Here is a 15,352-nt window from a genome sequence, read left to right as displayed (position 1 = left end):
AGTGCTGTTTCGCCAATCAGCTGGGCAGAACGACAGGAAGTGGAAGGCAGGACTTCCTGGAGAGGGGGCAGAGCCAAGTTTTAGAGTTGAGAGGGCAGCCAGTAGAGAGTTAAAGAGGAATCAGAGAGAAACAGCCAAAGGATCATAGTGGCAAGTGCTTGGAATATATGTATGTTATGAGGTTTAGAGTAGTTTGCTTAGTTTATCAGTAGATTTGTATCACTTTAGATTCTGCCTGGCACATAGTGCTAACAGCTTTAAAGTGCATTTCAGACTCTGTGTCAGTTATTAGCCATCTTAGACTGACCCTATTCATTTTACTGTAACAATTCAAATCTAAGATTATTCTTCACACACATTATATATACTGGACAATAACATCTTGCATCTTTCATGTTCTGGCCCCAGGTGCCTCAGTTGTTGTTACCCAACAGAACAGCTGGTTAAAGTTCTCCATGAACTGGGTTGGCATGATTATTCAGCAGGTAAAGGTATCTTATGCCAAGGCTGACAGCCTGAGTTTAATTCTTACTCCACATGGTAGGAGGAGAGAACTGACATGAAAATTTTAAGTTGAACTCCAGTGTATAAACACACACAAAAGAAATAAATACACTTAATTTTTTAAATTCTCAAGGAACTCTCAAAGTCCCTACCTCTATGTCAAGGTTATCTTGAAAATGCTGACACATAATTTATAGTTTTTCATATCATGTATATGCATACTCAATGAATGACAGTATTGCTGCATTCTAGTTCCTGGGAAGACTTTTGTTTTTTAAAAAAAAATTAGGCAAAGACTGCTCTGTTGTCACTTATCTTCGGTTGTAGCTCAATGACTAGGAAGAATGTTCTGGACCCAGATGACTTCAGCAAATCTTGTGGCAAGAAAAGTCTTGCCTTCGGATCTTCAACTGTCTTTCTGGATTCCCTGTATATATATTTTTATTATGCAAGTAACACCAATTAAATACTATATGTTTCATGATAAAATATATGCCCTTAAAGTTTTACAATAGCCAGGTACCATTAAATAACAATGAAAGTGTAAGACCAATTTTTATTTGGTTTGATGGAAGCCTCTGTTAATGTAACTGGTTGCCACATAGTTTATTAATATGAACTGATGTCATATAGCTTATTAATAAGGTATGCATAGTTGATGAGACATCTTCAAGGAAATATTTTACAAAAGGTAGTTCATCATGTATTGATTTTGTAAGTAGAAAGCTGTGAAGAGGTGAGGAATGATCTGTCATGTTTACACAAGTCCAAATCAAATCTTTAGTGCACTTAAGACTGTTGATGATTGTTCCCACTCTTCCTTAAAGTGACAGGAAAAAATGTTCATCAAATTGATTTCAACAAAGGCAAAAAGGGACTTCCAATTGTAGCTGTCTACAGATAGATACATAATACCCTAACTACAATCTTGTCATATCTGCATTGTTCACATGCTGAGGTATACTCTTAGTCATTTTTTAGTACAAGCATTAATTTGAAAAATAATACAGTAAATGGATAATGGATGGTTTTTTGCGAAGCCTAGTCCATCATTTTGGGATACAGGCTTCCTCCCCTTACTTATACAATGACTTACGTAAATCTGAGCATAGTTTCAGAACAGACTCGGTAAAGATTGAAGAGAGATATATGACCTCATGAAAATATTAGCTCAGAGATCAGAAAGAGCAAAACTAACCAAGACAAGGATGTTCCTTGATGTTAGTGAGTGGCATATGAGATCCTTGTTATACTTCATCTCTGGACTCTGATAAGGGAGTTGTTATTCTTAGTGTATGAAGAGCTACTGCGTAAGTTTGAATAAGGATGACCCCATTGACTCATGTGTTTGAATGTGAGGTCCATAGAGAGTGGTACTACTGGGAGGTCTGGCTTTGTTGGACGGGGTGTGGCCTTGTTAGAGAAAACGTGTCACTGTAGAGGTGGGCTTTGAGGTCACATATGCTTAAACTAGGTCTAGTGTGGCAGTCTCCTTCTGCTGCCTATGATCAAGGTGTAGAACTCTCAGATTCTTTTCCAGCACCATGTCTCACCATGTCTCCCTGTGTGCTGCCATGCTTCCTGCCATGATGATAATGGACTTAACCTCTGAAGCTGTAAGCCAGCCACAATCAAATGCTTTCCTTTATAAGAGGTGCAACAACCATACTGTCTCTTCTCAGCAATAAAGCCCAAATTAAGACATATGGGCTAATCATCCTGAGATAGGATTTCTTCAGCAAAGTGACTCTCACCTTCTGATTACTATATTTTTATGTGACAGTCATGTTCTTTAATTTTTTGGACATAGAAGTAGAAAACAGCAAGGTAAAACAATCATCCTGTGTGAAATGTCTAACAGCATTTGTTATATTGGGTTGTTTCTCTTTAATTTCTAAAAACTGTGTTTAGCAAAAGATCACTATTTTCCACAGGAATGTCTTTGGCTTCTGGACTTTGTCATACTATTTACAATGCTATTATTTAAAATTTTTAGGTAGCAGTTTTTTTCTTTCAAAAGACCCCCAAAAGGGTCTTATGGATATATTCATTACTCTCTTCAGTCTAATATATTACTTCCTGCATATTCTTCAGGTTTGATTTGTTGGATAATTTTTATGTTGTTTACATTCTGGAAACGTTTCCTTTGTCTTTCAACTATGGTGAATAGAGTGTCTGGGTATATTTATTCTAGGCTGGACACAATGGTCTTTTAGGATGTTGAATGCATTGCTCTAGGCTCTTCTGGCTTTCAGATTTTGCAATGAGGAATCAGAGGAGGGAAGCAACCAACAGACCCAGTTAGTTATGATGCCTATGAAACAGGACAAGACAAGCATGAAATTTTTACTTTATGGATACATCAGTGGTACATAATCTTCACTGTAACCAACCACTCTCTAATTAGTACTGAGATACACAGAACAGGAGGGAAATTATTCCTGGTACTAGAAAACTAGCCAACTACACAGGTAATGAAGTCATGGATCTTGGAGGTGGATCTTCAAGAATCACCAGTTTACTAAACTAGTACAATTCCTGAACTGAATTCTAAATATTTGTCCATATACCCACAGATAAATGTAGTCTTCACACTCCAAGATAACTTTTTTATTTCTTCATTTTGTTTTTATTTTTAACTTTCAATCTATGCGTATGTTTTATAAATTTATAGAGAAAATTGTAAAGTTAATGAAAATTACAAATAAGTTCTATGAGCGTATTAGTGAGAATATATATTGATAAATTCAAAATTGCTAAATGTATGAAACGTAGGCCATACGAAACATGGTATTTCTTTTTTTCTCAATAATTTATTCATTTATTTATTCACTTTACATGCTGGTCACAAGCCCCTCCCTTCTCTCCTCCTTGTTCAACACTCCTACTCTCTCCCCACATTTCACCTTCCCTTCTCAGAAAAACGGAAGCCTCCATACCAAACTACCCCAACACACCAAGTTGCATCAGGACTAAGGACATCCTCTTTCACTGAGGCGAGACAAGGCATCTCAACTTTGGGAAAGTGATCTAAAAGCAGGCAGCTGCATCCATGTCAGACGCAGACTCTGCTCCATTTGCTATGGGACCCACATGAAGACCAAGCTGCCCATAATCTACATATTTGTAGGGGGCCTACCTATAGACCATGCATCCTTTTTGGCTAGTGGTTCAGTCTCTGTGAGCCACTATGGACCTAGATTAGTAGACTCTATTGGTCTTCTTGTGTAGTTCTTGTCCCCTCCAAGTCCCTCTACCCTCCCAACCCTTCCTCAAGACTCCCTAGCTCCATCTAATGTTTGGCTGTGAATCTCAGCATCTGTTTCAGTCTGCTGCTAGGTAGAGCTTGTCATGGGACAGTTATGCTAAGCTCCTTTCTGCAAGCATAGCAGATATCATTAATAGTGCCAGGGGTTGGCACATTCCCATGGGGGTGGGTCTCAAGTTGGGCCATCATTAGTTAGTCATTCTCTTGATTTCTGCTCCATATTTGTCCCTGCACATCTTGTAGGCTGGGTAAATTTTGGGTCTGTGGTTTTGTGAGTGGGTTGGTGTCCCCCTCCCTCCACTGGAAGTTCTGCCTGGTTATAGGAATGGGCCAGTTTAGTTTCCATATCTCCTGCTGTTAGGAGTCTTAGCAGATCTCCAGGTCATCCCAGAGGTGCGCCATCCCCATAGGATTCCCTTCCATCTCCAAGGCCTCTCACTTGCCACCCTTCCCCCACCTCCCCACACCTGATCCTCACTCTTATTCCCCTCCCCCCCCCCCGCTCCCACCTAGTGACCTCTCCATACACTTCTGATGTTTATTTTATTTCCCCTTCTGAAATGTGTTCAAGCATCCTCCATTGGGCCTTCTTTGTTACTTAGCTTTTTGGATCTGTGGATTGTAGTATGTTCATCCTGTACTATATAGCTAATATCCACTTATAAGTGAGTATATACCATGTGTATCTTTCTGGGTCTGGGTTACCTAACTGGGGATGGTATTTTCCAGTTTTATCATTTGCCTGCAAGAAATTTCTTTTATCAACAGATAGAGACCATTACAGAAAAGCACAACACAATGAAACGCAGACTTATGGAGCCCAGTCACAAGGATGCATCTACAAAACAACTCCTACACCTAAAGCTCAGGGAAGAATGATTTTTACATCCAGAAAATAAGAGGAAACTTGCTATAAGATTGTATCACCAAGTAAAGTCAGTTATGTACCCATACGTTCTCAAGAATATGACTGCCTAAGTATGAGCCGAACACAGACAGTAACAATAAACATGCTTAAAAATGGGAAAAGCCGATGAGGCATCAATCCTAGACAAGAACTATAAGAATTAAAGGAATGCTGAGAGTGGAAGAAATAGTCTTCCCCAGGGAAGAGCACACCAGATGGTTATCCAATACCAGTCAATCCTGAAAACATTCAAACAAATACCATTATACAGGTTGTACTTACATATTTAAGAATATATATCTTTCCTATAATAACAAATAACGAAAAAAAAGGCCTTGGAGTTGAAAGAGAGCATGGAAGGAGTATATGGAAGGAGTAAAGGGAAGAAGAAAATGATAAAGTGAAAGAAATATTTTTAAAAGTTCAATGCTGTAAATATACAGATAGATCCCATATACCTCTTAAATCATCTGACTTATGTGCCTCAAACCAAACAGGTCATTTCATAGGTTCTCTCTTTTTTCCCCCCAAGATATATGTTATTTTATTAATTTGTTCTTGTTACTCTCAATGGTTATCCCATCCCTTGTATCCTCCCAGTCTTCCCTCCCTCCCATTTTCCCCTTATTCCCCTCCCCTATGACTGTTCCTGAGGGGGATTACCTCCCCCTGTATATGCTCATAGGGTATCAAGTCTCTTCTTGGTAGCCTGCTGTCCTTCCTCTGAGTGCCACCAGGTCTCCCCCTAGGTTCTCTTTATTTGGTGTTTTTCCAGATTTTTCAAGATTCATTTTAATGATTCCCTTAAGCAGCTTACTTTTAAACAGTTCCCCCAATACCCAGACATTGTAGCAGCATTAATAATGCAGTGTTTTGTTTCAATAATTACGACATGTCTGGAAGAAGATCTGTACATTACATCGCGAGTTTCCTGAAATAGAAGTCTTCTGGTTTTCCTGTCCACTTCCACTCCATAGAAGACTTTCTTATACACACTGAACCTCAGTTCACTTTTATCAACACTTATTTTTACTTTGTTTTGTTCATATATGTATATATGAAAATTTTACAAAATATATTTTATCATAATCACTTTCCACCACACTTCTTTATCCACAATCTCTTCCCTACTCATGCAACTCTGTGTGTTCAATTTTCAAAAACCATCAAGTCTAATTCATGCTGCCCAAATGATCTTGGATGTGTGGACCTCAAGCAATGTATAATTTCCTACTAGGGGGATACACCTTAAAGAACACACCCCTCTCTCTCCCTCCTGCCCTCTTTCCCTGCCTCCTTCTCTCTCTCTCTCTTTCCCTCCATCCCTCCCTTCTTCTCTCTCTTCTCTCTCTTTCTCTTCTCTTTTTCTCTTTTTCCCTCCCTCCATCTCCTTTCCTCCCTCTCTCTCCTCGCCCCCGGGCTATCAATTGCCAATAGCTCCTTAGCTATTGGCACCTAACCAAATGCTGGGACTTTTGTCTGCCTTGATGTTGCTCAAGTCTTGCGAGTGTGTCAAAGCCTCTGTGAGTTAATGTGTGTAAGATGGCCTGCATGTCCAGAAGGCAATGCTAACCATCTGGCTTTTACAGTCTTTATGCCCATTCTTGGGCAATATTTTCTTGGATGTGGAAGAGTGGGATACAGATGTCTCATTTACAGCTTTGTAGATTACGACTTTAAAACCTCACATATTTAGAAGGAAATATTATAATTAAGTACTTAATGCTTGATACGAACAAAAGTTTCATTTGAACATAGGTTAAACAAAAATGTGTGTGTGTGTGTGTGTGTGTGTGTGTGTGTGTGTGTGTGTGTTGGTAATCTGAAAGACAATTCTTCCCATACACTGGTAGGGAGTGGCACTCTTAGGAGGTGTGGCCTTGTTAGGGTACTTGTGGCCTTGTTGGAGGAAACAGATGCTCAAGTTAGGCACAGTGTGGCACTCTCTTCCTTTCTCTGCCAGTCTGGATGCAGAAATTTCGGCTACCATACCTTGTATGGTACCACACCTTGTATGCCTGCAACCTGCCATGCTTCCAGCAGTGATGACAATGAACTACACCATCAAACCTCCAAGCTATAAGCCAGCCTCAATTAACTCCTTTCCTTTATAAGAGTTGTCATGGTCTTGGTGTCTCTTTACAGAAACAGAAACCCTAACTAAAATCTTTTATCCTAATGTCTCCCTCACCACCATCAGGTTTAGTAGTGTTTTATATGCAACTAATTCAACATTTTGATTCAGCTAATATAATGTGATTATTTGGCATTAATGTATGAAGAAACATGGAAAATCTATTTATTTTCATTTTCCTTTGTCAGATGATATAGATTAGAACTTTGTAGAAGCCAAAGGTTATGACAATAATGATATCATTAAAAAAAATCCTAGGTTTAGTGCATTTTTGGTGACAGTATCGAGTTATCTTTGTGTTACTGTGTCAGGGTCACAAGGTCTTGGGATGATTAATGAGAAATGTTACTTTTCATGGTAGGAAGTTTTTTCAAACCATTAATTCTAGAACTTAACACATTTAACAAAAAGATATGACACAGACACTGAAAAATTAATGTTGCCCCAAGATTTTAAAAGAAAATAAATTCCACTATTTACTTAGTAAATGCATAGTTAGAGCCTCCAAGGACATGTACAGCATGGAGACTTGACCTGAAATATTACCAGTAGGAATAAAATAATATTGCACTTTTTAAGGGTGATGTGGACATGAGGTCAAGGAGATCTTCAGGTTTCTTGCAATACTATTCCTAAGCCAATGTTACCTATTTTAAAATACATTTGTCAATAAGGAAGTTGCCAGGTTTAATCCACATGTGGAGTGTTTCAAAAGCCTGTAGACTCCTCCCGGTTGCTCCCCAAATCCTCTCATGACCCCTCTTTGTAAAGATCACCTTATCTCAGCTTTCTTGCTAATCATCCTCCTACAACTTGTCTATTGAAAGTGGTTTTTCCCATATGGGTAGATAATATTCAGAATTTATATGATAGGACAGCATAGGTATAAAATGTTCTCATCCTTTGTGCATAAATAGCCCAGACTCTCATATTATGGAGGACTTTACAAAACCTCTATTCAAATTTAGAAGCCCAAATTGTACTAAGTGATTCACGAATCAAGTCTTTTAAGGACTATTTGCTCTTTGGTCTACTTCACAAGTAGATGAATTAGAGTCTAAATACAAACACATATCTTAAAAGGGTACTAGGGAAATTCTCTCACTGTTGAACATAACAGCAAATTCTGCCCTAAAAATACCAAGACTGATGGTGACTTCCCACATTAAGCTTCGTGAACCAAAACTGGTTACACTCAGCCTCAGATCTTCTACCTGGGACCTCTAGCTTGGTACTCAAATGATGCATGCAACAGGCTACGTTCCTAAACCTCAATTTGACAAGGGAGACCCTGAGAAAATGGAAACATACATTGAAAAATTTTGATGTTACAAGAAAGATCACTGGAGTCCAGTGAAATCAACACATACAAACTTATGAAGACTACGGTGAGACACATCTGTAGAACCGTCACAGTGTTTCGAGCAAACTTTGGTCAACTGTTCAACAGTCACTTGCCATCCACCTCTTTATCTTTTGTCTTCTTGTGGCTACTGAAATTCTCATTTTGTTTAAATCATAAGTGACTAGCCATAAGGATTGAATTATGAGGATTAAGCCCAGGGACTTGCTAGTCCCTGTGTCTCACTGCTGACAAGATTGCCTGTTATGTATTTATCAACTTAGCTCAGTGACAGCACATCAGTGGCTCAAAACCTGTCCGTGGAAGGGTATTTCAGCTATAAAAGTCAGTAAGTACTACAGATTGGTGCTATAATTATGTGCTGGGCCCAAGCCACTTTTAATTATTTCACCATTCTAAACTAATCATGGAAACTTCATCACTTTTCTGTAGATTGGTTTAAAAGGGGGCAAGGGACAAAGCTCTGTTCTGAAATGAATAATATATATATAATTATATATATTACATATGTGTGAGTGTCTGTGTGTGTGCATGTGGCAAAAATTTAAAAATAAAATTATGATAATAAAAGTGCTGAACAGAGAAGATCTACCAGGAGTTAGTTGCATCAGCCAGATCCAGGGTTATTAATCTTTTCTCAAATACATTTTCTATATTTTCGAATTTAAAATTCAATAAAAATCAAGTTACTTAAAGTAATTAGAATACAGTCTTATCATTAATCCAATATTATAAATACATAGTATTTCTGGCATAATTGCTTAGAATGGCTCCGTAGGCACATGTGAAAGCAACAAGTTAATCATAGTAGTCTAAATTCCACCAGAGGACCTTAATAAATTGATGGTAGATATTCCTGAGACTTTTTTTTTATTAAAAGGTATGGTACAATAATCTAACACTGTCATTTTATAAAAAATAGAAATAAGAAAACATATCATTTACTTTAGAAGGTTACTTTACAAGGTAAGAAAATGACAAAAAAAAAAGAGAGAGATTTATTTCTTGCTCTGAACATAGAACAATAGTCACATTTCCAAGGAAGGCTTTGTGAGCCTGTGTCTACACTCATGGAATCCCATTCTAGCTTGCAGGGAAGATTCCTCTGGGCTTCACACAGTGTCTGAAACCCATCTGCTGCAATATGTGACACAGCTACATGTTTAATGTTTACGATTCTTTATATTAGAAGTATCAAATACCCATTTTGGAAGTTCTACCTATCTCCTCCTCTCTCTCTCTCTCTCTCTCTCTCTCTCTCTCTCTCTCTCTCTCTCTCTCTCTTCTGTGTGTGTGTGTGTGTGTGTGTGTGTGTGTGTGTGTGTGTGTTTGTTCTACTGAGTGAAGATAAAGTGTGTTGGAAATTAAACAGGAAAAAATCACAAATATTAAGTATACTGAGGCATGTGAACTTATTAAAGACAGGAAAAGCCTAAGACTTACAACTTCTACTTCTCATCATGTTGTGACACCCTATGAGCATATACAGGAGGAGGAGGTCCCCCTCAGTCACAGTCATAGGGGAGGGGAGTAAGGGGAAAATGGGAGGGAGGGGGTAATGAGAGGATGCAAGGGATGGGATAACAACTGAGATGTTATATGAATAAATTAATAAAATATATTTTAAAAAATAGAAGTAACTCTTACAAACACAAAGAAGGTTGAGAACTGAAAATGTTCCCAGGAATGAGACTCATAATACCACATGGACCATCAGTGACACTTATACCACTAGTGCACAGCCATTCTCCACATCCAGACACTGAAGAGTAAAGGACCCTTTATATTGGACAAATCTATTATAGTCATTCTTAACCTATTTCATAAAGTAGCTGATGAGACTGCCCAGTGCCTGAAGGCACTTTCCACCAATCCTGAAGAGTTTGTGACTCTTAGAACTCATATGGCTCAAGGAGAGAAGGGAACGTTATCTTTTGATCTCTACATATGTACCAGACCATGTTCAGGTACACACGGACACACAGACACACGGACACAGGTAATAATAAAAAGATTATTGACAACAGTATGTGTGTGAATTGAAAGTCAAAATCTTTACCAGATACAGCCAGGAAGTCATCAATACTGGTGATGTCATCCACAGCTTCGGTGAGAACATGTATGTAATGCTCCCATGTGCGCTTGTACATTTCCATGGTGTTTTTCACCACTTGACTCTTGGGTCTGGATGCCAAAGCAAGTGCAGCATTTATGATCTGTAAAGATATAGAAGATGTTTACATTGTTACTTCCTTTTGAAAGTAAGAATCAGTATGCAAACAGCAGGTAGTCTTTTTTCCCTCTTTGTATGATTAAATTGAATATCCTCAGGAAACAGGGGAGTGGTATATGTAACTGTACATTCATGTCTTCTTTGTTTTTTGCAATATCAGTTTTGATAGTAATTTAAATTTTTTAAACTATTGCATCTCATTTTCAAAGAATCATCAAATATAGGAATACAACAGGTTTCTACATTTAATCAATGTGAAAGATGACATATAATTATCACATAATTTAGTATGTAATTGCTATCAGAAAAACATAAGAAGTTTTACTTGTTTGAGAGTAAATACTTCACTGTACATATGCATTTATGTACCCATTTACTTCCTATATGAAATACATATCTTTACAAGTCAAGAACTACTGTAGATTTTACAGTATGAAACAGAAGATTATATAAGCAAATGTGGAGGTAATAGTCCACCCGAGTAAGCAGACAACTGAAAGGTCAAAACAATAAAAATAGAAGGTCTCTGAGATAGTCCTAACAACTAAGAAAAAATAATGGCATGGACTATGATGGTAGTAATGGAGATGATATTAAAATTCAAAGAGGGCCTTGCATTAAAGAAGACATTTGAACAACATCATCAATGGTGGGGAGAGGAAAGACAGAGAATTGAGAATATTTTTTAAAGGATAAAAGGAAATTATGTGAGCACATTAAGACTTTTTTATCCATAGCCTTTCTAAGTTAAGGGAGGGGTCGAAGTCCTTCACTCATACTATTGGCCTACACCTATCAGGAATGCATCAGAAAGGCATGCAAGTGTTTGAACAATATGTTCAGTGCTGTCCTATAGACAGCTGAAGATCTCGACAAGCTTAGTAGGTTTTGGAGCGAGAAAGAGCCCGGCTTATGACAGTGGAGGTAATGAAGAAGACATCATAGTACTTTCAACTACTCAAAGGAAGATGAGGGTAGGTCAAAGATTCCTGTCAGAAACACCAGGCAGTCATTAGTAAGCCCACGGGAAAAGTATGTAATAACACCAAAATAAATCCACCTATATAATAGATAATAAAATATCATGATGAAACATATTTCACCCAATGTCATGAGAACACACTAGCAGTCAGTTAAGTGAAGTGGGTATGTGCAAAAAAAAATTGGTGGTCATTTCTATGTGATGGAAGGTGAGGTTGTTGTTCTTATTGTTGTTGGTTTTTCATCTTTTGCTTTGATACTTTTGTGAGGTTTCCAGGGTTTGGGTGATGAATACATGTTAGTTGTGCTGTCAGAATAAATGAAGTTATCCTTGAAAGAAAGATGATTGATATAGTTTTGCATGAGAATTGGGAAGAATGATGAGGAGACCTTGAAGAGGAGCATATCAGATCCTAGACAGCAGTCAGCACTACAGAGGGAAGAGCTGAACACATTTCACTGTTGGCTCTTTTATTACGGAGTTTGACATTAAAGCTACTCTGTTTTCATTTTAAAAATAGGAAGATTTCAACTAGAATTCATATTAGGAGTTTTTTTTTTCTTAACATGCTCATATATTGAAGCAAATTGTGGCTTGTGTAGCCAGAGTCGGATTCTATGCCAGATACGTCACAATGGAAAAGGGGTCAGACCTATTTCGGTCCTAACACAGCCATAGACTCACCAAGAAAAAAAGCTCAAACCCTGGCCAAGTGCAGCCACACTGAGGACTGTTGACTTTAGCCGGGATCGGGATCAGGCGAGTCCTGAGCTACACTCCCGTCGTCTCTGCTTTGAAACATGCCTATCCAAGGAAGTCTCAGGTGATCATGATGCCACTAGGCACCGGTTCACAAAGTACGATTTTCCACTGGCCTCATGTGTCTTGGTGTTGAGGCAATGTGGAAACAGGATCCCAAGGACCTTTCTTATCCGTGACAATTTGCGAATCTCCCTCCTTGCTTTACCCATCCACCTTCTAGACACACCATTATACTTTGTTCCCCACCCCCACCACCACCGTTGTTTTTAGAACACATGGAAGATTCCTCCCTTCAAAAGCCAGTACTTGGCAGTTCTCAGACACTGTGTAGACACCTCTACAGCTACAACGCAGAACCATAGTTGTATCACTTTACAGGCGGGGAGACTGAGGGCCAGAAAGGTCCCATACGAGGTATTCAGGTGACAAATGACAGTCATGATGCAAATTCAACATCCCCTATGACAGAGCTAGATATCCTAGCAGCAACTTGGCAATCAAGGTCTGCTTCTACCTTTTCCTCATGACGTTTTCCAGCTTGGTTCTTTATACTGAAAATGAACTTGAAGGCACAAGCTAGGTTTTCACCTCAGAAAAAAAAGAGTCACATCCTTTCACTAGTAAAATCCATGTTGATGCCAAGAGTGATTTCACCCATTTGTTCTTAAAATTCAACAAAAGCCTGTGTTCTAATTGCACTGCTGTACTGCTTTGCTTCTACTTGAGGCTATATCATTTTACTCATGAGACAGTTGGGGGAGGTGACATTGGGCTTCTCCATCTCCAACACTGATGACCACTCTTGAAACTTGTTCCAGGGAAGGCCTTTCTGAAGCTGGCCTGTGGTGCTAGAAAAATGATAGATTGGAACCTTAAATAGCACACAACACTTAAAAGTAAGGGTCACTAGCAAAGTGGGATAACAGAGAAGCTGCCCCAAAGGTGTTTCTGCATAGAAAGGGTCATTGCTTCATGAAGAAAGGCATCCAAAAAAATAAAATATAAAAAGTATGTAGTGATTAATTAGTATAATTGATGATTTTGTCTGCTTGTTTGCTTTGAAGAAACAGTAACAGAAGACAAAGCCAATACCCATCTCTTGGAGGATGTCCAGCAGTTACAGCATGGGTAGTTAGAATTAAAAACAAAAAACCATGATGCATGCGGAAAGAGCAGACCTTTGGAAAGTACAACACATAAGGCATAGGGGTAAGATTAAATGGAGTAGAGAAAGTGACTTGATGGGGGAAAAAATCTCCCTTGGAGAAGGAAGTAGAAAACCAAGGTGTTAGAGGTCACATGATAAAGATCCTCTCAAAATTTCAGTGGCATAAGAGAGGCAGGAGAAATGAGGAATAGCAAGCAGCTTTGGTGGAACCCTGAGATGGCTGAGTTGGTAGAGGGCCTGCTCGGTGTGATGGTTGGTTTTAATGATCAAACTGACACACCTTAGTGTCACCCAGGAAGAGAATCTCAAAGGAAGACTGCATTGGAACAGCTTATGGATATTCTGTAAAAGAGTACCATAATTATGCCAATTGATGGAGGAAGACCAAGCACACTGAGGGCAGGACCAATCCTTGGGCAGGAAGCCTGGGCTGTATCCAAATAAAGCCAGCTAGCTAAGCACAAAGCCCAGCGGCTGGTATACACCTGTTTTTCTCTGCTCTTAGCTGTGGCGATGACATGACGATCTGCTTCGAGCCAATGTCAACACTCTGCTCTCATGATCTGTAGTCTGGAATTGTAAGGAGAGTCAACCCCTTTCTCTCATTACTTGCTTTTTCTCTGAGTGTTTTATCACAGCAACAGAGATGCCGCAAGAACACTAAGCATGCACAAAGACCTGGACTCCGTTGCCAGCACACATACAGCAGGCATGGTGGCATAGGAGGTGGAGGTAAAGGAATCAAAATCTCATGGTCATCACCTGCTACATAATGAGTTGGAGGACAGCTTCTCTAAACAAACAAACGAAACTGCTTTCAGATATTTTGATTATCCAGCTTTAAGGACTGCAATTATAAAGTGCCCTTTCCATGCAGTAAGCTAACACCTACACCTAGCCAAAATTCTTTCAATAGAATATTACAGGGAGAAGGCTGAATTCACTCGCTTAACAACATTATGTTGGTATTCTTTTCTTTTATTTCTTTGCTTGTGAAAGTGGAGCACATTAAATTTTAAGGAAATGTGCTGTAACGTTGGATATAACTCCGGTGAGGTACCCTTTGACTTCAGTTTTAGAGTTTTATTAACCTATTAACTTACAATGTACTTTTGTATACACTGCAAAAGCTCCGGCCTCTGGTGTTTCCTCGTTCTCGCAATTGGACAAGTGTGTGCACACACGTCTGTGCTGAAATTATGGCTTCCCAGCCAGGCGTCCCTTTAAAGTACTGTGCAGAAGCTGCTGTAGGGATGTGGAGCCATGAATATGTGACAGGCGATATTTTGTGAGAACATTTTCAGTTCAACTGCTTATCCAATTTATCTGATTCAACACTGTACTCTACAAGAAAGCTTTATCCTGCTTGACTCTGCTGATATTCAGCTTAAATCTAAAAGCAGACACAATTTGGAAGATGTACTAACCCTCTTGAAGACCGAAAAGTATTTCTCCTGAGGTACCTTTCTGGTATTTTAGCTATACACACTAGGCAAAAAAAAAGATGACCATCCTCCAGTCTTCTTCGCATTTAGCTAAAATTTTAAATGAATTTTCTAGATTTATGAATCATTTTCTTTCTTTAGGTTATTGTTACAGTGTGTATGCAATGGAATCACCCTGGCAATTACCTGGTCACTCATCATTTAAGGATGTCTTAAAATGCAGGCTCTTACTATATTTTTACTAGACTGTTTTTATTTCCTGATAAAAAGTCCCTGCTTCCAGCTGCTATTTTCTCCAAAACACTTTCTTTACTACAAATATATTTTTTTTTCTTAAATTCAGAGAGGATCCTGCCTCTCACAAAAGCTGGTAACTTCTGGTAGAAAAACAGCTGACTAAAAGCACAATCTAAATTCCATTTCACAGGAGGACTCCTTGGGCTAACCTCATCTAAGCTGTTTCATTACAGTATACAGCCCGCTACCCTATGCAGCTCAGTCTCCTGACAATAGAACACAAACAGTAGCTCTGTGATTTTTGCTCTGTTTCTCACCTACATCTCATTCCTTCACCTTCCCCAGCTCA

General features: G+C 38.8%; 1 protein-coding gene across 6 annotated transcripts in view; it reads right to left on the bottom strand.

The window, feature by feature from the left end:
* CTNNA3 (catenin alpha 3) overlaps nucleotides 1–15,352 on the bottom strand; it is a 1,390,227-nt gene that overhangs the window by 425,512 nt on the left and 949,363 nt on the right. For all 6 annotated transcript variants that reach the window (XM_084751942.1, XM_084751940.1, XM_084751941.1 and 3 more), the window contains one exon: nucleotides 10,236–10,392. In XM_084751942.1, coding sequence (XP_084608068.1) covers nucleotides 10,236–10,392 — 157 coding nt within the window. The remainder of the gene's footprint in view (nucleotides 1–10,235; nucleotides 10,393–15,352) is intronic.

Source organism: Acomys minous (genome assembly GCF_964271855.1).
Source record: "Acomys minous genome assembly, chromosome: 13".
Lineage (NCBI taxonomy): Eukaryota > Metazoa > Chordata > Mammalia > Rodentia > Muridae > Acomys > Acomys minous.
Note: the sequence above shows the minus strand (reverse complement) of the source record. Positions and strands in the feature narration are given on the sequence as shown.